The sequence below is a fragment of the Mobula hypostoma genome, chromosome 23 (assembly GCF_963921235.1).
Source record: "Mobula hypostoma chromosome 23, sMobHyp1.1, whole genome shotgun sequence".
Taxonomy (NCBI): domain Eukaryota; kingdom Metazoa; phylum Chordata; class Chondrichthyes; order Myliobatiformes; family Myliobatidae; genus Mobula; species Mobula hypostoma.
The window spans coordinates 17,673,424-17,700,164 of record NC_086119.1 but is presented as its reverse complement, the minus strand read 5'-3'; the positions used below and the strand labels follow the sequence as shown (position 1 = coordinate 17,700,164).

Sequence of the window (26,741 nt, the reverse complement as noted above, 5' to 3'; positions counted from 1 at the left end):
TGAATCTGTACTGAAAATAGGCCCATACAAATATTCTGTCTTGAGTGGGAAACAAATTGTGCTTCAGAAGACTGAATTTGGAAGCTGACAGGACATAAATGCGAACTATAAGTTGCAATATATAAGGGATAAATAAATGAACATTAATTGAATTTGAACTGCAGCTTAAAATAAAGATAAAATTCTACAGATTTTGAACACGAGTGCCAGATAGGTCAATGCTGCAAATTACTTTCATTAACCTAGATTGTATGGATATAAGGATCAATATAGTTGACATTCATTGTACAGTCATTCTTCACGTTGGCAGTTACAAATGCCACACCTTAAAAAAAACCTTATTTGGTAATCCATCTTTGAGCTCTCACAGCAGAATCACCATTAGAACACAGTTTACATGAGGAAAGATGTACCAAGCAGCATATAAGGGGGTGGGGATGTGGAAGGTTGTTAATGAAGCAAGTTAAAAGTCAGTCTAGTGATATAACAAAAATCGTTCCAGGAAGAGATCTGGCCAATATTAGTGACCTCTGATGTGGAAAAATGTGGCAATTAAATGTGCCATGAAATTGTTATATTTAATGGTAAATGACATAACATTCAGCCAGATTCATTCAATTCTGAATTAAAATCCATTAGGAATCTAGATAGAAACATAGAAAACCTACAGCACAATACAGGCCCTTCGGCCCACAAAGTTGTGCCAAAGATGTCACTACCTTAGAAATTACTAGGCTTACCTACAGCCCTCTGTTTTTCTAAGCTCCACGTATCTATCCAAAAGTCTCTTAAAAGACCCTATCGTATCCGCCTCCACCACCATTGCTGGCAGCCCATTCCATGCACTCACCACTCTCTGAGTAAAAAACTTACCCCTGACATCTCCTCTGTACCTACTCCCTAGCACCCTAAACCTGTGTCCTCTTGTGGCAATCATTTCAGCCCTGGGAAAAAGCCTCTGACTATCCACACGATCTCATCATCTTATACACAGATAAATACTTTTCTCCAGATAAACACTGGAGAAAATATGATGAGGCTATTTGTAGTCATTTTAACAGTAAAGAATGATAAAAATGAATCTCAAATCAATAATATGAAATTTATCATATATATGTGTGTGTGTGTGTGTGTGTGTGTGTGTGTGTGTGTGTATATATATACACACACACCAAAATATGATCAAATAGCCCGACAGTAAAATCTATCAATAATTACTTAAGTTCACACTCTCTACACACTCTCTTTTAAGTCCCCATTAAAATTACGTAAGTTGTATGACTATATAGTCATTTGTGTGTGTTGTTCTAGATTTCCAGCATCTACAGAAACTCTTGTGTTTAGTCATTTGTCAATCAAGATCAATCAATACCCTACCCTTAGTCTTTTTAATTATTTTATGTCATTGTGGTTAACACATCTAGGATAACATTGCATTTTACTTGAACAAAAGGACCAAATACTAATAGACTGTAGAGGAAAGGGAAGAAATTAACTCAACTTTTCTGATAGCACACCAACAGACCAAAATCTGCGTTGGGTTTGAAGTAATGGATGAATTACCATCTTTTAAATGATAGTCATGCTTTATTCTGGGATATATAAAAATATTTCTATAACCTCCAAGTATTTTATGTTATAACATTAACAAGAACACAATGTTTCTTCCAGTAGCATTCCGTGCATAGCATACTTTTAAAGAATAGAACATTGGAGCATTAATGTTTTCCAATCCTGAAAGGGTTAATTCCTTCTATATTTTATAACGGCCAGATGAAGAATTCCTCAACACCTACTTTCTACTAAGAAAATTCTCTAGAGAGTTCACTATTCTACATAGGAAAAAATTACAACAAGTTTTCTACATAATTACCTGCAATCATTCTTTAAAACTAATGCATTGTTCCAGTTCCACAGAAATGGGTAACTATGAATTCTTGCAGCAATGTCTTAATTATTACTTTGACAATTACAGTGTAATTTGAATTCAAGCACAGTGACAGGCTCACAGGCTATAATTTTAGTCTTTCCAAGATAAATATTCTATCATTCTCAAATGCATTTATAGCGCTGGCCTTATTATATGCCATGAAATCGTATATCATCACTCAAAATACAAATTGCCCTTTCTGTTCTATGGTATTGACTCCCTCATTAACGTAGAGTTCGATCAACAGCTGTTGCCTCTATACATTTCCAAAGCAATTCTATACACAACTGAGAAATTCAAAGGAGAACATGATCATGTTCTCATCTGACACCTGGCTATGCCATCTTCCAGCTGAAATTTCACCAAGTGATTGGAAGCAAAAGTGAGCTCCTTGAAAGTGGCTACACAGGTCGATAAGGTGGTTAAGAAGGCTTATGGAATGCTTGTTTTTATTAGTTGAAGCACTGAGTTCAAAAGTCAGGTGGTTATTTTGCAACTTCATAAAACTGGTTATGTCACATTTGGAGTATTGTGTACAATTCTGGTCACCCCACCATGGGAAGGACGTTGAAGCTTTGGAGAGGGTTACAAAGGAGATGTACCAGGATGCTGCCTGCTTTGGAGGACATGTGCTATCACAAGAGGCTGGATAAATTTGGGCTGTTTTCTCTAGAGCACTGGAGGCTGAGGAGAGATCTGATAAGAGGTTTACAAGATTATGAGAGGTATACATAGAGTGGACAGAGAGTATCTGTTTCCCAAAGTTGAAATATCTAATACCAGAGGGCATACGTTGAAGCTGAGAGGGGTTAGGTTCAAGGGGGATGTGAGAGCTAAGTTTTTTTACTCAGAGAGTAGTGGATGCCTGGAATGTGCTGCCTGGTATGGTGTAGAGGCAAATTCATTAGAGGCTTTTAAGAGATGTTTGGATAGGCAGATGGATGTGGGGAAGATGGAGGAATATGGACATGGCATAGGTAGGAGGGATTAGTGTTTGGGTGTTTTTGATTTGCTTTTTAGCTGGTTCAGCACAACATTGTGGGCCGATTAGCCTATTCCTGTGCTGTACTGTTCTATGCTCTTAGCTGCACATGTCCTGGGTTAAAAGTACAATTTTCTGCAGAATGCACATAAGAGACTTTGAATCTTGGACCTTCCTAGGATGTTGGCCAGAACTTGATACTTTCTCATCTGAGTGAGCAGGACCAAAATATTGATTGTAACAAGAATAAATTGATAATCTTGGTCCATCTGTATCATTAAAAAACAACTGGTTTGCCTTTGGCATTGTAACCAATACAGCCCTCATCGATGAGACTAGTGGTCTCTAAGCAGTTAGCTATCAGAGCAACCATTAAACTGAGCCATGACTGGTGTCCATTGTTGTTTGAAATGGTCATGTAATTCTGGGTGATTTCTTGTACAGACAATTCTAACAAAGAATCTCCTTCAACAGAGGACTTCAAATCTATATTGATAGCACATCATGTCACTTGCCTTTCAACGGCAAAACTATCAAAGTCGTCTGCATTTCTGAAATGAACCAAAACAATTCCATGGACCATACTTTATTTTGTTTATGCTTTGTTTTTTTAAATTGTGTCACAATGTACAGAAGAAATCATGTGCTACTTGGACTAATGTCGTAGTTACTTCTGTGGAGTAGTCTGCCGAAGGTGAACATTTAAAAAATAAACATAAGGTATGATGTGTTCAGACATGCATGTGACTGACAGTGTTTTTGACTAGTAATCAATAATTAAACTGATCTAGTTAATTTTTCATGGTACTTATCAGCCTATACACTTCAAACCAATGAATTACTTTCGGAATCTTCAAAGTGAGATCATCCAACATGAATCTCTAAAGAAGATTTAAAAAAAAACTGATCCAGGAGAATATATTGTGAAGTAACTATCAAGAGATTAATAAAGTAATTATAGTCACACATTTAGTACTGGCATAATGGGCTATTATATATTTACAACTGAACAAAAGATGTCTTGAATACATATGGAAAAATTTTTACACTAAAGTGAAATACTGACATAATGCTACATGGTTAAAGATGACCTCCTTCAGGTGAGAAGTTGCTAACTATCCCTCGACTCTCTCAGTTATGTGTAAAAGACTCTGTGGTATTATGTTGAAGGGGTAATTCCAAATGTCCTGACTAAAACTGATCTCTCTAATAATCTAGCCATTATCATAGTTCGTGGGAACCATGTTCTCTACAGTACAATAACTACACTTCATTGGTTGTAGATGGCTGTGTAATATTCTGAGAAAAATTTGGTGATGTGGTACTATTATTCTGCTCAATTATTGTATCTATTCCTGCCCTTTAATGTGGCTTGAATGTGATTCTATTGTAGCCAGCATCAATTAACATTCAGCTAAAGAGTCTTTCTTGATATGTAAGAATTGGGCACTCTATAAAAGATTAGCTTTATTTGTCACATGTGCATTGAAACATACAGTGAAATGTGTCACTTGTGACAACAACCAAACATGGCCTGAAAATGGTGCTGGGGCAGGCTGTAAGAGTCACGTTTCCGTCACTGACATAGCACGCTCACAATTCACTGACCCTAACCGTAGGCCTTTGGAATGTGGCAGTGAACTGGTGCACCTGGGGGAAACCCATGCGGTCATGGGAAAAATGTACCATCTCCTTACAGACAGCGGTGGGAATTGAACCCTTAATGGGGACCACTGGCACAGTGATCTCCTTTTAATGTTGTAGAAATCATTGCTAAAGTTTGATTCTGTTCCAGCTGTAAATACTCGTTAGCCTTGGGTAACTCAATTTAGAACAAGGAGGTGATTTCAGTGCAACATGTGATTCTGAGGGCACCTAACAAAGTGATGATGTTTCTCTTGGAGGGAAAGTCAGCAGGTTATAGACTTAAGGGAAGGTTATTATTTATTTCAGTCTAAAATGATGAGAAATGTCTTCTCCCAGTGACTTATGAATCTTAGGAATTCCCTGACATAATGAACTGTATATACTGAATCATGTAGTACATTTAAGATGGATAGGTTTTTGGAATACAGGAGCATCAAGGGTTATGGGGTTCAAGCAGGAAAACAGAGTTGAGGCCAAAGATCAGATCAGCCTTGATTTTGTTGAATGACAAGGGATCCTATGGCTACTTCTGCTCCTAGTTCTTGTGTTCTTGCCCAGCAGAAGTTACTGCTTTATATGCCTAATTCAGTCTGAATGCTCCTAGCTATTGACAGACACACCACTGCCCTTGTCAAGATCGACAAACACATCACAGACTGATGAATAAACTTCTAATCTTGAATCATGCTCATCAACATTTTTTTCTGAGCATAATCACTAAAACTGTGAAGTTCCATGATGATGGGAGACATGATTGCGCCATTGCATTGTGAAAGGTTAATCAGGTCCCTAATTTGTCTATTATATAGAACAAGTTTATCATGAGTGAGATCTGTTTCTACCATAAGGAGTTAGATATGACCCTTGTGGCTAAAGGGATCAGTGGGTATGGAGGGAAGGCTGGTACAGGGTTCTGAGTTGGATGATCAGCCATGATCATACTGAATGGTGGTGCAGGCTCGAAGGGCCGAATGGCCTACTCCTGCACCTATTTTCTATGTTTCTATAAAGAACCTGCACACTGATGCAAGCAAGCATTTGAAGACATACCTTACTGCATTTAACAATATATTTTTTATTTGTTAAATGCAAGGAATTCCAGTTTTATTAGTAAAATGCATAACCTTTCATTAACATGCATGTTAAAACCACCCAGTCCTGATCCATGCATCACCAATTTCCCCATGCAATCCAAAAATACCACTGTAACACCTTCAGGAAAAGGAACCCATCAGCCGTTGGAAGGAGACGATAGATTTTAAACAATTCTAAAGAAACTCAAGAGCCCAAAATTATAGTGCAAGAAAGGACAGATAACAAATTTATCCCCGTGCCAATTCTAGAGTTAATATTAATTTTGCCCCAATTCATAGCAACTTGGCAGATTTTGGATATAACTTTTAGAAGGTCATACTTGTTTCGGATGATCCTCCAAGTTTTCTTCCTTCTGGAATAAGTAAGACGTGACGTCATTATATAGTTAGTACCACAACAGTGGAATGATTTCATCTTCAAAATGTCAGTTTTTATCCCTCCTCACACTGCTTACTTTTAGCTCTCTCCACATTACATTGAGTTAACACTGATTGAAAGGGCTGCATGAAGTGGTGTTGAGGCAAGAAATTTTTTATGCATGTAGGTGCCACTTCATAGCCAGTCCAGCAACAAGCAAGATTTCCCAGTCATCACCAATTCTAATTTTACTCCCCATTCTCATTCCAACATGTTGGTCCATGGCCTCTTCTATTGCCATGATGAGGCCACTCTCAAGCTGGAGGAGCAATACTTCATCTTCTGTCTGCATAGCCTCGATCCTGAATGAATGTCAATTTCTTTAACTTCTGGTAATTTCTACCCCCCTCTCTTTTTCTATTTCCCATTCTGGCTACCCCTCACCCGTTCCCTCTCTTCACTTGCCTATCACCTCCCTCTTGTGCCCCTGCTCCTTTCCTTTCTCCCAAGGTCCACTCTCCTCCCCAATCAGACTCCTTCTTCGTCAGCCCTTTACCTTTTCCACCTATCACCTCCCAGCTACTTACTTTATCCCCGTACCCCACCAACCTACCTTCTTCCTCACCTGGTTTCACCTATCACCTGCCAGCTTGTCCGCCTTTCCCTCTCCCCATCTTATTATTCTGACATCTTCCCCCTTCCTTTCCAGTCCTGTCGAAGTGTTCTCAGCCAGAAACACAGGCTATTTATTCCTCTCCATAGATGCTGCCCGACCTGCTGAGTTCCTCCAGCATTGTGTGTGTGTTGCTCTGGATTTCCAGCACCTGCAACATCTCCTGTGTCTTAAGATTTAGTTCCTTCTGAACCCTGCTATGTACCTGACCATCTGGATGAGATGGACAAGGCATTACTCTGGGCCAAATGAGACTGCGATGGGAGTAGTTCATGTTGCAGCTCAAATCGCTGTGCAACCAACCGAGGCTTCAAATCCAATGAGATCATGAAACATTTGCTGTTTCTTCAGCTGCAGGTTTTAATTTGTTAATGAAGGAAAAGAGACACATCAATAGCCATAGACAGGTGTTAACTAGGCTAGATCTGCTCCATGCAAGTTACTAATTTAAAATCTTAGTTCATTAAGTAAGAAATGAGAAACCTTGTGTTTACCTTGCTTCTGGAGTCAACATTAAGCAGACAAACTCCACAGGCTAGCTCTTTAGCATTTTTTATTCCTGGACGCAGGATACAGGAAGAGAAATCCAGAGAGTTTTCATCAGGCTGCAATGAATGTAAATAAATTACATATACAATTAAGATACAGATATTTTGATTTCAATGTTTAGATTTTCCATCACAGTCATTATGTAAATTAATGCATTTGTTGGGTGCATCCCAATGTCCATTTCCTGCTGTACAAAATGTTATTATCAATTCTATTACACCACACTTGGTGGCCACTTTAGTAGATATCTCCTGTACCTAATAAAGTAGCCACTGAGTGTATGTTTGTGGTCTTCTGCTGCTGTGGCCCGTCCACTTCATGGTTCGACTTGTTGTGCACTCAAGGTCGCTCTTCTACATACCACTTGTGGTTATTTGAGTTACAGTCACCTTCCTGTCAACTTAAACCAGTCTGGACAGTCTCCTCTGACCTTTCTCATTAACAAGGTGTGTTTGCCCACAGAACTGCCATTCACTGGATGTTTTTGTTTTTTCTTTTGTAAACTTAAGAGACTGTAGTGTGTAAAAATCCCAGGAGATCAGCAGTTACTGAGATGCTCAAACCAACCCATCTAGCACCAACAATCATTTGACAGTCAAAAACTCTTAGATCACATTTCTTTCCCATTCTGATGTTTGGTCTGAACAACAAATGAACCCTTTGAACATGTCTGCATGCTTTTATGCATTGAGTCGCTGCCATGTGATTGGCTGATTAGATATTTGCTTTAATGAATAGGTCTACAGGTATGTCTAATAAAGCGAACACTGTGTGTATACCCCTAGATTAATTGAAGACACCACTTTCAACAACTACAGCAACATCCAGTTTTGGTCTAAAATGTTAGGGAATTTTATTAAGTAATTGACTGCATCAACTATGTGTAGTCACAGCCTCACAAAATATTAAAGGAAAGGCAAAAGTAGTCTGCCGATCACCACTTCAGCCAATTGTTGAGAATAGTAACTCAAAGTGCAATTGCAGTTGGAAAATTGACATAAAAATCTATGAAATACACATGGTACATATCAACGTTATATATGTAGAGAAAGATAAAAGAGAAAGTTAAATAATAAACATTAGCTAGATTTCCCATGATCCTTTTCTTTAGGAATATTGGGAAGTTATGACAAGGCTGAAATTTAAGAACCAATGAAAAACTTTGAGAAATCTCACAGTTTTTCCCCAGTTCTTTTAATTTCATTCTTAAAAATATTTTTTAAAAAAACAAGTTTTAAACATCATTCACCCTTTCCTACAAATTTATGGCTGTTTCAGAGAAGATCAGACAATCATAGCTTTTGTCAAAACACTTCAATTTGGTTGCCCAGGGAATCACTTCAGATTCCATCTAAGCTATAATCCTCCTGAGGCATAAAGGAATAACTTAAGAACGTAACAAATATTTTCACCATTTATGTTCCCCAAACCTGTACGATGGATCTTTAAGCAGCATTCACAAAAAAGATGGATAATAAACACTATAACTTAAGATGGAGGTCAGTTCACTGACGTTAAAAGTCATCCAAGAAAACTCTGGACAGGTGGGTGCATGGATGGGTGGAGTTTGAAGGGCTATGATCTAGGTATACATTGATAGGACAATAGATTGGCACAGATTAGATGGGCTGAAGGGCCTATTTCTGTATTGTTCTAAGACTCTGAAAGGGTTGTGGTTATAAAATCATAATCAGTGTGCACTGGAAAACAATAGGATTTGAAAATGCATTAAAGTTCAAGGAAAATGTCATTTCTTTTGCCAATGCAGCCTTTTTTTACTTCATTGTGTATATTATGAACATGTATTTTTATGATGCATTTAAGCATACAACCATAGTAAATTTTTAAAAAGTACACTGCAAAGTTTTACAGCATCTATTTCAGATTTTCGGTATCTGCAGTGTATTGTCCAGTGTACACAAGAGTATATAACATTATATATATATGTTTGTAGTTGTGATTGTACCATGTGGTCAATAATGCTAGTTCCTTTATTTATATGATGGAAATAAAGGAAGAAAAAATTACTTTTATTGAAATACCAGATAAGTGACTATCAGATAGAGAACTGGCTTGCATCATTGTAAAAAAAAATTCTCAGGACATCTGATGGAGAAGGGCAAAGTATTTATTCGTAACACATTACCAACAATTTTTTTTGTAAGATTTTCATTTGTCTCCTATCTTTTGCTGTATGCAGATAATAAAATTTCACTGAACAAGTGGGAAATATTTAGTTCCCAAATTTCTCAAAGTAGCGTTAATAAAAACACCATAATCATTAGGATTCATTTTTCTCAACTTAATATAACACACTGTTACAATTTAATTCTGACATAAAATTGTCATCTGTGAACAAAATGAAACATTTTCCTTACCTTCTGCATTATTCCAAAGGAATGCAGGTATATAAAGAAAAATTCAATGTATTTAATAGCTTTAATTTTCTGCTTCAATGCACTTTTATTTTAAAAATCACTTGATTTCTTTGATAATTTGCTCAAAGCTATTGACTTCATTTCATGGGAAAATCATATCAACTTCTGATCTGAATTAAGCTGAATCTAAACTTAAATTACTAAAGTAAAAAAAATAGAAAGCTGCAGCCTATTCTACATGTATGAAGAACATAAATGTCAAATATAGTGAATTACAGCTAATTGGGACACTTTGGGGCCAGTACATTTTAACCCAGTTAAATGGGTGCCCTGATTAACTGAAGTTTCATGGAAATAGAAAGGTTTAAAAAGACAAATTACCATTTTAACTGTGACAAATTAAGTATCTAAATAAAACACAGAATAAATTATAACACTATTAATATTATAAAACAGTGTATTAACTCCTACTAGTTATTGATGGAGAAATTCAGCTGTGTTCTGTTGATTAACTGTAAATGGACAAAATCATTGCAGACACCTACTGCAGATAATGGACTGCCTCCATACAATCTTTTCGATGATTACATCTTCCAAATCTTCATTTTCATTGTAACATTCAAGATGATTGCCAATACCTTCAAATTCTTCTAGTTCCTAACTTTTTGAAGTAGTGAAATCATTTATTTTCACTCCTGGCCATTTCTGGTATCTGCAAGCCTGAATGCTTGAAACTGCAGTGAGCAAAACATTTCTGAATTGTCTCATCATTTATTTCTCATCAACCATCAGTGATAAACATCGCTGCTTTTTGAACAAAAAGACATGCAACTGATGCTATTTAAAAGCTCTTCTAAGCACGGTTTAATGTTTAATGGCCATAAAAGTGTGCGCAACTGACACCAGTTATAACCTGTTTGGCAACAGTCTCCTGCCCCAATTAAGTGGCAGTGTTACAAATTAACAAAGGAAATCCAGGCTATTTTCTTGATTAGCTTTTGTTCTTTAAGAGTTGTCTCAAATAAGCGGCTGCTCCAATTAACTGATGGGCCAATTAACCATTGTAACTACAAAATTTCTAGATTGTATAAAATTTTTATTCCAATGTAGAGATCAAAACAAAATAGGGTTGGTAAATGATCTTCAAAAGTAAAACCTCTTGTTGGAGGTGGATTATATATAAAATTTGAACTTTACTATTTTTGCTAAGGGCAGAGATGGAACAAAATGTATGCTAGCTTATCCATAATTCCCTACTTGGGAATGTGCCTCGAATACTATGGGGTAGAATGTACAAAATATTACCACTTAGTATCAGAAACATTTTCAATTGTAACATTAAAACGCTATCCCAGCATACAATGGAAGTACAAAACTAATTTGACTGGAAGGAAAATTCAGTTGAAATGCAGTGGCAGTCTTACCGTGAGGGGAGTGAGTGACATGAATATCATAAGACTACTCCAGATCTTCTCTATTTCCTTCATCAGTAATTGGAGTTTCTCATTGCACACTGCTGTAGCTTTGATTCCGAGCTCAACACGTTTGGTGACTCTATATACCTCTATTACCCCTGTGAAAAGAACACAGTGTTCACTTAATGACAGCTAGATGGATTCATAATTATGTAATAAGCATGCCTAGCAGTTTTTATAAATAGAGTATTTTTTTTAAACTATGGTTGAAGTGGTTAATTTCCTTTGTTCTGATCTGGTTTATGTTAAAATATCTTTTTAGGTGCATAAAGAGTATGGAAACAGCAAGGCTCCAATTAGTATTTATAACAAATGCTGACTTTGGGTATAATCTGGTTTTTCAGGTTCCTCTTTATCTGTGGGCATAATAGCCCCAGAAAAAATGACCCATTAGAAAGAAGCCAGGGACTTAGGACCTGGTTTATAAAGACATCAATCAAATATTACCATTCTTTTTTTTCACCACAATTGGACTTTACCTCAATTCTCCAGGTTATGTTCTGTGACATTTGAATGATTTTTCACTTAATTGTGAATTTCGAGGTGACTTTTTAGTCAATTGCTAAATGTTAAGGGAAGATATTACAATAACCAACCAACAAACTTACTATGAGCAATCCCTCTGCAACCCAGAAACTTGCCCAAAAACTATCCATCTCTACAAATTGGAGCAATTAGGCTGTTATAAAAAAATCATACAATGATGGTAGAGGGAAAGAACAGTCTGAGGAATCAAAATAATAAAAAGTAAACTAGTATGGTAATCAAATATAAATTAACCATTGCTATACAAGTCAAAAACAATTTCATTATGTAGAGATAAGAAGGATCTTTCAAATATTTGTCTAAGTCTGCCTCATATATATAGTATCTGATGATCTTGCCTCCATCATCCTTGGGGCAGAAAATTTCAGAGTTTCATTACTTTTGGAAAAGAACTTTATGGATATATCAATTTTAAATGAACAGCCCCTTACTTTGCAGCTAAATCTCCTTGTTCATGACTCAAAATTGACTAAAAAGTCACTTCGAAATTCACAATTAAATGAAAAATCATTCAAATGTCACAGAACATAACCTGGAGAATTGAGGTAAAATAGAATACTCTTGATGGTGAAAAAAAATGGTTATATTTGGAATCTGAAATATTAACAGAAAAAGCTGCAAGTCATGAAGCAACTGAGGAACGTGAAACCGTTTACATTTCAGGCTGAAGATCCTTCATGGGGGAGGGAGAGAGAGAGAAAAAGAAAGGGGGTAGAGGGAGTGAGAGAGAGAAAGAAAGGGGGTAGAGAGAGAGAGAGAAAGGTGGGAGGGGGAGAGAGGGGGGAGGGAGATATGGAGCCAGGGATGGAGGGAGGGAGAGAGGGAAAAGGGGGAGGGGAGGGAGGGGGAAGGGAAGGGAGAGGGGTGAGGGAGGATGTGGGAGGGGTGGGGGAAGGAGAGAAAAGAGTAGGAGGGAGAAAGAGAGGGAGAGGGAGGAAGAGAAGGAGAGGAGGGGAGAAAGAGAGGGAAAGAGAAAGAGAAAGGGAGAAAGAGAGGGAGAGAGAACGGGAAAAAGAAAAAGAGGAGAGAGGGGGAAGGGAGAGGGAAAGGGGAGGGAGAAAAGGGGGAGAGAAAGAGAAAGGGAAAGGGAGCAAGAAAGAAAGAGGGGAGAGGAAATGACAGGAGAGGAGTGAGTGAGAGGGAAAGGGCAAGGGGGGAAGGGAGAGGGAGACAGGAAGGGAAAAAAGGGAAGGAGAACAGTGTGCATCATAGAGAAGATGGGTGCAAAGGCAATTTCTGTGATTGGGTAATATAACAAAGCCATTAGAAACTGTTGTGTCTTGGTTAAATGCAACTAATGTAAAGTCTACAACAAGTGTTCTTCCAATAAGATGGCAGAGCGTATACACGCAGTGGCCTCTCGGGGGCCAACCAAAGGTGTTTTTCTTCCTTGTTAAATGTGTCTTTATACATAGTAAGACTATTCTCAACTCCAATAACTACCTGTACAGCAGGTCCACCACATCAGTGAGCTACTCATTGTTTGGAGTAGCCAGCTGGCGGCTTAGAGAAGGCAAGTCGGCCCGCTGGGTGGGGAGGTCGAATCAGCCTGTCGGGCCAGGTGATTAGAGCTGGACCGTCGGGCCTGGGGGTTCGAGCTGGACTGTTAGGCCGCAGAAGCCAGTTTGGGTTCGGAAGAGCTGACCTGGGTGGAGACCATGCTGCTGTGTGCTACTTGTAGAAATTGGAGTTGGTGCCTTCGAGTTGGCGTGAAGGCGGCATGCAGCAAAACCGTGAGTGACAGACTTGGATGTTTCTTTTGCGATTGCAAGACCCTGTTGGACACTGATTGCCGCAAGCCTGCTTCCCTTGTTTGGTGGCGAGACAGGCAACGAGCAGCAGTGTTGTCTTGTTTGTAGCTAGGACTGGGCCTCAGCCCTCAGGCTTGCGTTATAGCATGGCGTCCGGGCTCAGTTGGGGGTGGCCTCTCTCATTGGTGTGGTCCTCCAGTGGTGGATCAGTGGAATTACAGGCTGGACTGCTGGGGACCATTAATTTGTGGGACTTGTCGCTCAGGGACCTGGACAAAAAATTAGTTTTCTTACATGACTAAGTTCTTTCTTTCTTGTTATTTTGAACGCGTGTGTATGTTTTTGTACCTTGGCCCCAGAGGATGATTCAGCTGTACCCATGTATGGTTGAATGACAATTAAACTTGATTTGATTTGATTGATTTGTATTGTCTAACCCACTAGGATATGCTGTTGATCATCATCTGATGGATATCACATACTGGTACATTGCTCAGTGCTGATTTGAATCAAAATCATGTTTATTGTCACTGATATTAGTTGTGAAATGTGTTGTGTTGTGGCAGCAGTACTGTGGTCGTGCTGGTCAGGGGTAGAATATACACTGCAATCAGGATGACAGTAACAAACTTCCTTGACAGATAGAATAGCAGGCTAGCAGGGCTGAGACAGAACTGCCACACTTGTGCACCACAATGCGTTAATCATGAAGCAAACACTGCTGTCCCTGCCTTTCCCTGACGCTTTTTTCAGGTCCATTTCATGGAAGGTAAGCCCCTGGGGCTGGAGCACTCAGTCCAGAATGCTGAGGTTGAGCCATGTTTCTGTGAAGCAAATACACAGCAGTCCCTGATTTCCCCTTGGCACTGCAATCTTGCCCGAGGTCATCAGTTTTATTTTCCAGAGACCGTACATTAGACAGGATGATGGTAGGGAGGTGTGGACCCTGAGCCTTGCATTTCAGCTTTATCTGCAGCCTACTCTGACAGCCATGTTTTTCTCAAACAATGAAGATGTTTCCACCACTACATTCACTCTCTGAGTGGCCTGCAGTCCTGGCTTTTAATGATTGATAAAGTACTTGAAACGTCGTTGCTAACTGCAGTGATTTCAGCTGAGTTCACAAAATGCTGGAGGAACTCAGCAGGTCAGATAGCATCTATGGAAAGGAATAAACAGTTGCGTTCTGAGACCTTTCATCAGGACCTCTTGTGTTTAAGATTTCATATGCATTAGTTCTGAATGGGAATATCAGATGATTCCCTTGAGAGCTACACACAAAATGTCGCCACTCTCTGGCACCATTTTGGAAAACATTTGTTTTCATGCATTTGATACGAACAGGCAATCTACTGGAGACATGCTCACAGTCTGTGTACTGCTATGCCATGAAGCCTGTCCTGCCCTTTCAACTGCTGCTCCTGTTGCCCATTGTACTTGTTATATCCCAAAGCCGGGGATAGCAGTGCAGCCAATAAATAAAGATGATGGCTTACACACAATCAACCAGAGGATTCTGGTGGTCTATCAACAACACAGGAAACAACTGCTGCTAGTCCTCAGCAATGCTTGCACTCATCATGCCAGCAAGGGTGCGTCTTTCCTCTTAGCCTGTCCAAAGCCAGTCCTCAAAGGCAGCGTCTGCAGATTGCCATTCCACACCAAGCCTTGGGCTGCTGAGGTCACCATTTCACTGTTGCAGGAGTGTCAGTGCAGAGCAGAGACTCACATCAGAAACCCAGCACAGCACAGTGGGAGGTAATGGGTTCGTACCGCGTTCCTGGTACAGCAGGGTTGCTGGTAACCCATTTAAATGCTCTAATGACATCAAGGGCTAATTCCACTATTGCTCCTATTCCAGGGAACTCATTCTGAATGGCACACAAGATAACCAGTCTAATTGGTTAACAGGGTCTTAGAAATATGAGAAGCCACTTTCTAATTGGCAAAACTACAAAAAATCACCTATAGCAGTTTATTATAAATCAGAGTTAGCTCTTTTATTTTGCACATTCACCAGCCACTTATTGTCAATCAGCAGCCAGTAATCGGTGCCTCTTAGCCATCAAACAACAAATTTTGACTTCATCACTACAATGGACTTGGAAAGCACCCTATAAGGTTAAAATCTGAAGAAGCATTAGTGGGCAGAGCTTCTTCGGATTGCAAAGGCAAATAAACGCTAGTAACTAATAGACAAATGTACTCTCTCTGCAGCTATATTGTGTTGTTATATTTATACTGTATGGCAGCTTAAATGTTGAAAAACTTCAGGATTTTTTTTTAGCAGCTTAGTGGAGTGTTTGGATGCACAAATGATTGCTGGGAAAAATGCCCACATGATAACCTGGCTACTGTAACAACTAATTTTGTAGTCAGCTTACTGCATCATTTTGGTACCTATATGCCAAGCAGTTTCTGACAGCTATTACAGTAACCAGGAAGAAAACACTGTAATCCTTCAGGGGACTTACAGATGGAACATTTTGAATCATGTTGTTAATTAAAGCTGAAGTGCCTGTGACAGGAAACACTGACAAGGTAAGTTGTGCGATGAGGTAGAAATTAGAGCTCTTGAAGTGGCAAGACACCCAGCAACAAATCACATGCCCTAGACATGCTTCACTAATCTGCATGTAAAAACCAATGATAGCATTGGACAATTCTGATGTGAAGGCTGTAAATTAAAACACAGGGTCTGAGAACAGCAAAATTAATTAATTACTGTATATAATTGACCAAAACGGGAGAAACAAAATAAAGGATAAAAGTTCGTTATTTGTCAAAGACTAGAATTCTGAAGGTTATTGATGTTTACTCTATAATGTTAATGAAATAAAGTACCCAGCTTTTATAATCGAAATCGACAAAGATGCAAATCAAGGACATCAGTTTGTCTTTTTTTTAATACCTTTTTAACTATTTCCACAAAACTTCGGCTAATTTGGCCAAAATCTACTGGTCCCAATGTGTTTTAATTAACCAAAATCCACTGAGTTTATTCCAGAAATTAATTCATTTTAATTAATTATATATTCTAGAATAAAACTAAGCAAAGGGAAAACTACTTGTCTTTAAACACAACAAAGGATTAATATGGAATTAAGAACATAAAAAAAAGAGTAACTAGGCTCTTTATAACCCATGAGTCTGGCTCCACATTCAATAAAATAACAGCCTCAAATCACCTTTCCATTTAAACCCATATTCTTCCATTCCTTTTCTGCACAAAAATATATCTTTCAATTGTGATTATAAAAGGATAAACGTCCGCAGAGCAACTTAAATCATTCAACCTGTTGTCACCAGATACATTTCACAGCTCCCTGTTTCACCAGCATAGAAGCTCACTGCAGTAGGCACACATCTGCATCGACTCTTATCCTGTTTTTAGATCACTTAACCATTTTTCTTCAAGCTAATTGCCTAAAACTGAGTTGCTTGGAACTTATTTCACAGGTCGCACACCACGCAGACAGATTTAATTTATCCAATAGTTTTGAGAAAGAGCTGATTAATTTTGTGCCATCTCTTTTAGTTCGCTAGGTAATTTAACTATAAAAACATTAAAGCTTCTACTAATGTGTGAAGAAGAGTAGCAAACATTAACAAGTGCATCTTATAGGAAGAAATTGTAATGGGGAATTAAGAAATAAACAAGTGAGTCATTCCACACGTAGTCTGCAAATTGTGTTTGCTATAGCATACAGTAAAATGATCAGAAAGAGTGGGGTGATAAAGTGTTGAAAAATGTTGGTTAATAGGTCCGGTGTTCATTTCTCATTCTAAATCTGTATGTTAAGAGTTACAACATGCGAGCCAGTATATTCATGATGTAATTTTTCAACCCACCATCTGCATCTTTAAATATCAAGATACCCTTTAGTTATTCTCGCAAAGTAGCTGTGTAAAATACAAAAGAAATCAATGCACCAAATGTTAAAATACAGAAACAAATGGCACTCGACTTCAGCCTATTACAAGTGTTTGCTAAACAATCCTACGGTGCTATTGTTAATAGATATTTGGAAGTGAACTAATTATTTCACCAAACACCATGTTTCTAATAACACCGTACTCTTGATATTTTCTCAACCACTCTAAACTAAGGATATTCCAAAAGCATTTCTTTTACATACATTACAACAATTTCATATAACTTAAAATTAAAAATCAAGTTAGTAAAACAGCATGATTGCTCTCGATACTAAATACTGTGATGTCATGCAATCAACATTCACATCACAATACCATCAAATGGGAGTATTTACTTAATTTATTGTTTTCTAGATTTCTATAAATATAGAGAACTCAGACAAGTCCCAAACATTAACATCTCTCATATGCCAACTATACATACATGTCATATGGAGAACAAGATCCCAGATTTGATTGCATGGAAATGAACCAACTTGATTCAAGCCTGCCGACATGAACTCCAGGAAGGAAATATTTTTAGTTTTATTTAGAGCGATACAGCACAACAGGCCAACCAAGCACAACAAGCCCACACCACCCAATTATATCCACGTGACTAACTAACCTACTAACCCGCACCCCTTTGGAATGTGGACGGAAACCAGAGCACCCAGAAGAAATCCAAGTGGTCATGAGGAGAATGTACAAACTCCTTACAGAATTGAGCCTGAGTCATGGCGCTGTAAAGCTGCCATGCCACCCCAATGACTCAGTTAATCAGAGAATAATAAGATCATGGCTGAGCCCAAACATCTGTTGTTTATGGCCCATCCACCACGATGTTGCCGTAAACCAAAGAAATCTTCTTGGTTGCACACACACCAACTTTCTGTGCCATAAACACTGGCATCTGGCTAATACTTTAAATACAGGCTATGCTGCACCGCATTTATATGGGGCAGGGGTAACATGTTTATTTATTGAACCAGTGGGTTATCAAGGACTCACTGTACACTCAGTGGCCACTTTATTTAGCACACCTGTACCCCTGCTCATTTATGCAAATATCTAATCAGCCAATCATGCGGCAGCAACACAATTTGTAAAAGCATGCAGACATGGTCAAGAGGTTCAGTTGTTTTTCAGACCAAACATCAGAATGGGGAAGAAATGTGATCTAAGTGACTTTGACCATGGAATGATTGTTGGTGCCAGATGCGGTGGTTTGAGGATCTCAGAAGCAGCTGATTTTCTAGGATTTTCATACACAGCAGTCTCTAGAGTTTTTAGAGAATGGTGTGAAAAACAAAAAAAAACATCCAGTAAGAGGCAATTTAGTGGGCAAAAATGCCTTACTAATGAGAGAGGTTGGAGAGAGAATGGCCAGACTGGTTCAAGCTGACAGGAAGGTGACAGTAACTCAAATAACCACATGTTGCAACAGTGGTGTGCAGAAGAGCATCTCTGACTGCAAAACACATTGAACCTTGAAGTGGATGGGCTACAGCAGCAGAAGACCACGGGCATACACTCAGTGGCCACTTTATTAGGTACAGGAGAATCCTAATAAAGTGGCCACTAAGTGTTCATGCAGCAAGCACCGCCAACTTCTACTTGAACTTCCATTTCATGGAGTGTCTGAAGCAATCAACTGTGCCTGGCTGCACAGCATCAATGACAGAGAAATTTAGCCATACAATTTTCATTTACTAGTGCCTTTATTTGCCCTAACCACACACAGAAGTAGAAATAGCACGTAGACCAGCATGGGTAGAGACAGCATTGTTCTGAGCTGTGAAGCACTTTGCAGTGAAATAGCCTAAAGGCAATCAATACGAAAACTACTGTATGAGAAATTGTAATTTAAATAAGGCAAAGCAAGACTTACATGGCTATCTAGTCTTTTCCAAAAACATCCAAAATCTTTAGGGTGGAGGGGAAATAACTGAAAAATGCAATAGCTAAGGAAAATGACACCACAGGCTGTATGTGGTTTGAGAATTCCTCCCTGCCAGCCTGAGTTAAAATTACATACTTTAAAATATTAGCTATATTCACTGAATGGAGTCCAGACCCTTTGCGATTTTCAAAATACACACAGAACACCCGCTAAATTATTTTATGTGAAGTTGCTAATGAAGAATGTCAAAGTTGAATTGGAGGATATGTATAATGTAAACACATTTAATATTTGATGAAATTCCAATTGCTGGATCCTACCTGCAATTTGACACACTACAGGCTCTAGCTCGCAAGCCGCTAGACGAGGTTTGGAGAGGAGTCAGACTGTTTGCAATGTGGGGGTGGGTAGAGAGTAGCAGTGAAGGTAGGAATGAATAGCCTAATCAAACGTTGGCTTAACATCACAATGTAAAAGCCCGAGGCCAATCATCTGCTCAACCTCAACCACAAACTACAAAGTATACACAGTATGATTTTTGAAGTGTCTATCTGGAGACTTAATAAAATTTACAAATAGGAGGTTGACATTTTTTCAGAAAATTATTTTCTACTTTGGTGCCAAAATATTGCTGTTGTCTGTTCTAGAAGACAACATATGCATGGATGCTCAATAAATAATGAGTAACCCCCTAAAAATTAATAATATTAATTAATAATTGTTGCCACTCTCCTCATAGACTGTTGCTCCCACTCCCATCAAGGAGGAGGCTACGTAGAATCCACTCCATGGCCACCAAACTCAAAAATAGTTACTTTCTGCAGCAGTAAGGCCGATCCACACCTCTACCCAATAACGCTCCCTCCACTACTTTCTAATTTCTTGTCAGACACTCCTATGTCTAGTGTCACTTTATGGACATACAATAAATATCTTATCTCTTTATATTTATTGTGTTTTTTTTTACTATGGTGTTCTTTATCTTACTGTAATTTTTATATGCTGTGGAGACCTGGAGTAACAATTATTTTGTTTTCCTTTACACTTGTGTACTGGAAATGGCATTAAGCAATCTTGAATCTTGAAATATTGCTAGTATTTCTCCTAGAGGACAACATACTTACAGGCGCTCAATAAATAACAGTAATCCCTAAATATTAATAACACAATAGAAATTAATAATTGATGTCTTTTGATACCATACCCAAGAGATATTCCATGCCCTGGGTTGACTGAATGACTTCACTACACACAGATGAGCTGCTGATTCCATTCAAAGTCTCACTGGCCTTGTTGATCACCTAAAAGAAGAAAAGCTTATATAGGGCTCTGTAAGATATCCTAAAAATGTCTTTTAAAACTTTATATTTACAACAAAATATAAAAGACTGGTACATGGAAACAGAACAGCTAATGAATTGTTAAACTCACTAATGGGCAATTAAACAGTATGTTTACTTAAGGTAAACAGTATCTTTAAAAAGTGAGTCAGCTATTTGAAAATCTATTAACATTGGCAGCTTACTTGAAGTTGATCTGAAAAATCCCTCACAAATATGTATTTATGCAGTGTTTTAAATGCCTACTATGTTCCAAAGTACTTCCCCATGACAGTGGGCACAAGCCTTGGTGATTGTAGCTGGTGGTTCTAACGGGAACCATCCATTTTCTGCCATTTGAGCTGAGGGAAGACATGGGCTTGTATGTGATTTGAGAAGTTCCAACAAGTTTGGATGGGGTAAGTGTTTCTCAGATTCTGTGCTAGTCAGAGCCATTTAATGACTAGCATAGCTTTGATGGGTATTTGGGAGTGGGATCTCTGCACTACACTGCCTGCTGCCTAGCTCATCATTCGGATCCCGTTGAGTGAATTCGGTTATGAAATGCTGACAAGATAGGCCTGCTGGGTATTGTAGACCAGGTATGTGTAGGCTTGCAGGAGGCCTGACTCACAGGGTGGATAACTAAAAGCTTCGTAAGTGAGATTTTAAGGAGCACTTCAAAAGAGAGGGTAGAGATCAGGAGAAGTGATCCTGTCCTGTCCTGGAAGAGAACAACTAAATAAAGTGCTAACAAAACTATTCACAGCAGGAGGATGAGATACAGTGAGAAATTAAATACCAAGTTTAATTTCAATCACTTTATTTCCATAGTGACTTAATGTTTATGCTAATCTGCAGTGAGGAGAGATTTCATTTACCTAAAATGCAGTATCCCCCCCAATCATCTAAGACTGCTGTGTTCAGCAAGTAATTGGTTGTCAATATATATCAGTAATTCATAATTTCCTCTAGACAAGTAGGACTGCCTATACAGTAATAATGTACAACTTTTAAAACTCAACTTGAGAGTGCGGCAAGTACAGATCTCTGTATATTTGCTTGAACTTCAAATATGTCCATACGTCAATGTGTAGCTGTATTAAGAAATGTCCCATTCTTTCCTCAGGAATCACCCACTACTGTGGCATAGGGTTGAAGGGTCTGTTTATGTGTGGTATTACTCCATACAGTCAACATGTATATGTGTGACTTTGCTCTGGCATAACATGACAATGCTTTGCTAAATAACATGCTGAAGGTTTTACCTGCAGTGCACTTTCTAAGCATCTTTGCCATTCATATGCGTAGCGTTCATTTTCCTGGAAAAGACACAAAGATAATTTTATTGGAAACTAATTCCCACACAAATTCCATATGCAGTGCTCTCTGCCTATAATGACACAGGTGATAGCCTCTCGGCCCATTGAGTCCAAGATTGCTCCCTCATTTCTCTGTACCTCTGCAATTTACAGACCCACTTTGATTCTTTTTGCCATTAACCTATTATTTTAAACAGCCAATTAACCTTCCAATCCATCTATAGGATGTGGGATGACACCCAACACTCCGACACCCTGAGCTGCAATAGTGTTGCGCTAACTGCGACACTGCCGTGGGGCCCCCAGGCCACACCCACTCACTTCGTTCCTGTAATGGACATTAGATTTGATCTTTTTTCCGCTTAAGCTTCCAGAATGTGATTTGAATCTGAGAAGAGAATACTACCGAGAAGAGAACACTACCGAAAGAAAAGATACCTGACAGAGAAACATCAAAGTATCTGTGGTTTGACAGAAGAAAACCAGAAATACTGAAAGCTTTATGTTAAGAACAATCATATTTACTTTCTCAGTGCAAAGTGAACAACTTGAGTTGTCCTCCCTACAGCATAGGAGGCTGAGAGTTTGGCAGAGGTTTTCAAAATTATGGAAGGCTTAGATACATAACCACATTTTTTTCCCCTGGGGTAGAAAAGTCAAACACCAGAGAACATGTTTTTAAGATGGGGAGGGGGGGCATGGGTAGCATAAAAGTGAAGTGAAAGGCAATTTCTTTCCCGCAGAGAGTGGTAGGGAGGGGTTAGCAGTAGAAGAAGACAGTATGGGGGAGTTTAAGAAGTTTTCAAATAGACACATGAATATGAAGGGAATGGAGGGATATAGATGATACACCAGAATAGGTTATTTAGTAGAAGGTGGCATTAAGATTGGCACAACATCAATAGGCCTAGTAGCCTGTCCAGTGCAGTGTTTTAAAGTATAATTTCCAAATATTATCCAACACAGTTTTTAATCACCATTTCTTAAATATAGGATCTTTACCTCTACTTCTCCAGTCAGGTCCTTATATTTGTCTCTGATGACAGGCAAAGGTGCTGCTGGTTTCTCATTTAGTGTATTTGAACGGTCCCTGAATGCCTGCTCTGAAGATACTGGGGCACGGGTTACTTCCTTATCCCCCAGGCTCAGGCTCCTTTTATGAGATCCTGCAGTTTTTAGGTTGAAATTTTGTGTTAAACACAGGGTTTATGACGGAAAGTCACCTTAACAAAAATTGCGAAGCAGCACATTGTAGATGCCGGAACCTGGAGGAATCCAGCAGGTGCAGATGAACAGTCTTCACCTGAAACATCTACCATCCATTTTCCTCCATAGATGCTGAACGACACACTGAGTTCCTCCAGCTTCTTGTGTGCCTGGTCAATAAAACTCAGTAATCTGGCATGATGGTGCCAGACCAGCAGATTTATTGGAGTATGGGATGATATTCCTGTAAATACCATAACACACTTCAATTTCATTTTTTTTAAACGTGTTACACCAGTAGGATGATAGATTTTCTAAAGAACCCATGAGTTCAAAGGGAATGGGAAATAAACAAGTATTTAGGATCCTAGCTCCAAATATAGCCATGTTTTTGACTCTTAGTGTTTTAGACTCCAATGCTGGCTCCGACTGCACACACTACTGACTTCGGAGCTTAGGCCTGACCATACTGTGCACCCCACCCCCCAGCTGTGTCTGTATACTTGTGCTCTGGAAGTCCAACTTACATCCTAGACTCATGAATGAGTTAGAAGATAGACCACCAGGATTTCTGAATTAGATAGATTATTGGAGTTTTACTAAATACGTGATCACAGGAAAGGGAGCTCTCATTCAAGGCTTTTGTCAGCAACATTAACAAATCCCCTCTACTCATAAAAGCCAGGAGTACTTAACTGAGAATCAGATTTAACAATTAGACACCATGAGTTTTAAAAATGTGCCAATTATTTAGACATATTGAGAATTTTGATATAGACAGCTGGATTTCACTGTAGGTCAAGAATCTCCCTGAGATCTCAATCTCTAATGGAATATTTTTCTTCTGTGAATATCTTGTACTGACCAACCTTTTTACCCAACTCTCTGAAATGTCAGAGTAGAAAGCAAAATGCATTTTTTTAAAAACATGGAAATGTTGCAGAATCTCAGGAATGGATTTGACTGCAAATGTACAGATTTAACACTGGCAATCTTGAGAAATGTTGACTTTCACAGGTTGGTGATGGCTTGAGGGAACAGGAAGAAGAATTTGGCTCTACAAAGGAGAAAACTTCAGCTAGTGAGCATGCCTTTGGAAACCTAAGATCCACTCTCTGAAAACCTTCTTTAAACATTCTCTCTCATCATTCTTAAAATTCTCCATTAAAATTCACCTTTTCCCAAATGAACAATCACCCCTCTTAATTATACCTTCTTCAATCTGGCATCTATGAAGAACCCTGGGACATATCCTACTTTAAAGATACATAAATATAAGCTGCTGTTAATGATGTCATTGAGAAGGAAACTCAGTGCATAAAATATTCAATAATTCCTTGAAGTAGGTTAGTACACAAGTTTATAAAGTTGCTCTTTGTAAACTCAAAACAGGCAATACAACTAACTGTAGTTTTAAAATTTGAACATTTTTTCCCAGAAATCTAAATTTTCTTTTCACCAAGTACATGCTTTTGCAAAAGCCAATTTTGAGTTTAGGTAGTAATATTACCATATCAATTTAGGACTAGATACAGACTGTCACTACGTACCTTGTACAGAAAGGTCAAATGTTTCCATCTCACTCTTGATCATCTCTTCGCTGGATTTCATCTTTCCCTGGGAACTAGCCATTAGAAAATCAAATTTACTAATTTTGGGCTTTTCACTTTGAAATTCTCCAAATTCATCAAAGGTTTCAGTTTTTGTTTCTTCAGAGGAAGCCCCATTTGTGACGGGGTCCTCAGTACTTTGTTCTGCGTCACCCAGGGTTGATTCTGCCACATTAGGCTCTGTAATCTCTCCCCCCCTAGATGAAGTAATTGTAATATCCCCAAAGTCAGTATTACAACTTTCCTTTTTCTCTTTGGTCTGCTCTGCAGTATCTTTGAAGTCTCTAAAGGCATCAAACTTATGATGGGAGCTTGCATCCTCAGCTGAGAATGTGGTTACCGTGGAGACAGTTGTCATAGTGATGTTCTCAGAGCTGCCGAAAGAAGTTTCTTTCTTCTGTAGCACTGATGTGGAGGATAAGGATCTGCTTTCTGGATTAAAAAAGTACGATGGCTGCTTCTTAATCTGGGAGCCAGGGTCCTCTTTCTCAGACCAATCATAACTGGTCAAGCTGCTCACTGCCGAGCCATTGCTGAAGTTACCAAACGGGTCAAACTTAAAGTCATCCACATCTGAAAGAAACAGTGAATTCTGATCACTGACCTTATACTGTGAATTTTAAAGAATTACTATAATTTGGTAGAAAGTCAGCTTTTAAGTAATAATTATTTAACTGTAAAAAAAATACTGCAAAGGTCTGAAACTGATCAGTGCATGCTTGCCCCTGCAGTGTATTTGCACTTCAATAAACTCATTTACTTGAAATAGACCTCAACGCTATTGTTAATATGTTCTATGATTTTCAGAAGTCTGACTTACATCTGCTGCAGGAAATTAAAAGAATTTGTCAGAATTGATTAATACTTTTTTGCCTTTGCTGATGCATGGCTTTTAGCATTTATTTTCCAGTTGACTTGCCAACAAAAACCTTTAAGAGGTAGAGAGACTTGTCTTAAGTTATCGAATATCTATTCTCTTTCCATGGGCCTGGAGTCGCTGGTGTTAAAGATAGTGGTTCTCTAAATTAAGAGTGAAGTAGATTTGACAGTTAGCTTCAGTTCTGTAAAGCTGAAGCGTAGCACAGGTTATAACCTGCATGTGTCATCAATATTCCCTTAACTGCTGCTCTCACAAATCAAGCATGGTCTGTTAATTCTTAGCCATTTTGCATATGCTATGGGCTGTGACAACTTGTAACAGGCAACCAACAGTAGAGATATGACAAGATACTGTGATTTGAAAAGGAATTCTGCATTTCAACTGGTTAAACTCCTGACTATTTTTAGACTGGTTCAGGCTAGACAGCCGAAGAAACTGTACACAACCAGAATTTAAACACATTATTACTGGATACCATTACACAGTGGAGCTCCAGTGTTTGGTGTCATGGAATGGTATGCGCCCACGACATCCCACTCAGCAAATTCCTGATCTTGACCAAGCTGAAGACAAAGACAGTCGTCTTTGGCCACAGCCACTCCCCTCCACCCTAGCATTTAGTTTAAGTTATTAATAGGAGGCCTCTACAAACAAGTCATTCAACCAACTTCATCACACAGTTTTTTTTACAGCATCGGAAATGGTGAACAAAAATAAAATTCATGACATGATTGCCATTTACTAAGTAAAGATCAATATAACTCACAGACCAAATAAAGTCATTAGTCATTTTTCAAAAAAAAATCCTACGTTTAATTTCCTGCACTGTCAGAAACAGATTTCTATGGTTTTTGATGCTGCTGGCATTAGTCTGCAAAGAAAGGTCAGCTTCTTGACAAGATCTGGAGCGAAATCTGCAGCAAATGCTGTTGATTGCCAACAGTGATGGTCAGAATAAATTAGTACTGTTGCACAAAAACAAAAACTTGCAAACAGCATCATTAACACGATAAAAATTCAACTGCTTTGAATACAACTGATTACAGTTTTGTTACATTTCAACTGCAAACCTTGTTGTCAACTTTAGAAGCAGAACTCTTTGTAAGAAGCTTCACTCGCCATTGGGAATATCTAATCAAAAACATTATTCTGTATAGAAGTGCTTGAAACTCAGACATTCATCATTGCTTGATCTGGCAATGT

At 38.6% G+C, this 26,741-nt stretch overlaps 1 protein-coding gene across 6 annotated transcripts in view; it reads right to left on the bottom strand.

The window, feature by feature from the left end:
- synrg (synergin, gamma) overlaps positions 1-26,741 on the bottom strand; it is a 123,333-nt gene that overhangs the window by 9,568 nt on the left and 87,024 nt on the right. For 4 of the 6 annotated variants that reach the window (XM_063031394.1, XM_063031398.1, XM_063031397.1 and 1 more), the window contains 7 exons: positions 24,599-25,231; positions 22,845-23,008; positions 21,789-21,842; positions 20,406-20,502; positions 11,036-11,184; positions 7,179-7,289; positions 5,974-6,006 (listed from right to left, as the gene is read on the bottom strand). In XM_063031394.1, coding sequence (XP_062887464.1) covers positions 5,974-6,006; positions 7,179-7,289; positions 11,036-11,184; positions 20,406-20,502; positions 21,789-21,842; positions 22,845-23,008; positions 24,599-25,231 — 1,241 coding nt within the window. The remainder of the gene's footprint in view (positions 1-5,973; positions 6,007-7,178; positions 7,290-11,035; positions 11,185-20,405; positions 20,503-21,788; positions 21,843-22,844; positions 23,009-24,598; positions 25,232-26,741) is intronic. The other 2 variants (XM_063031395.1, XM_063031399.1) reach the window with 1 other exon arrangement.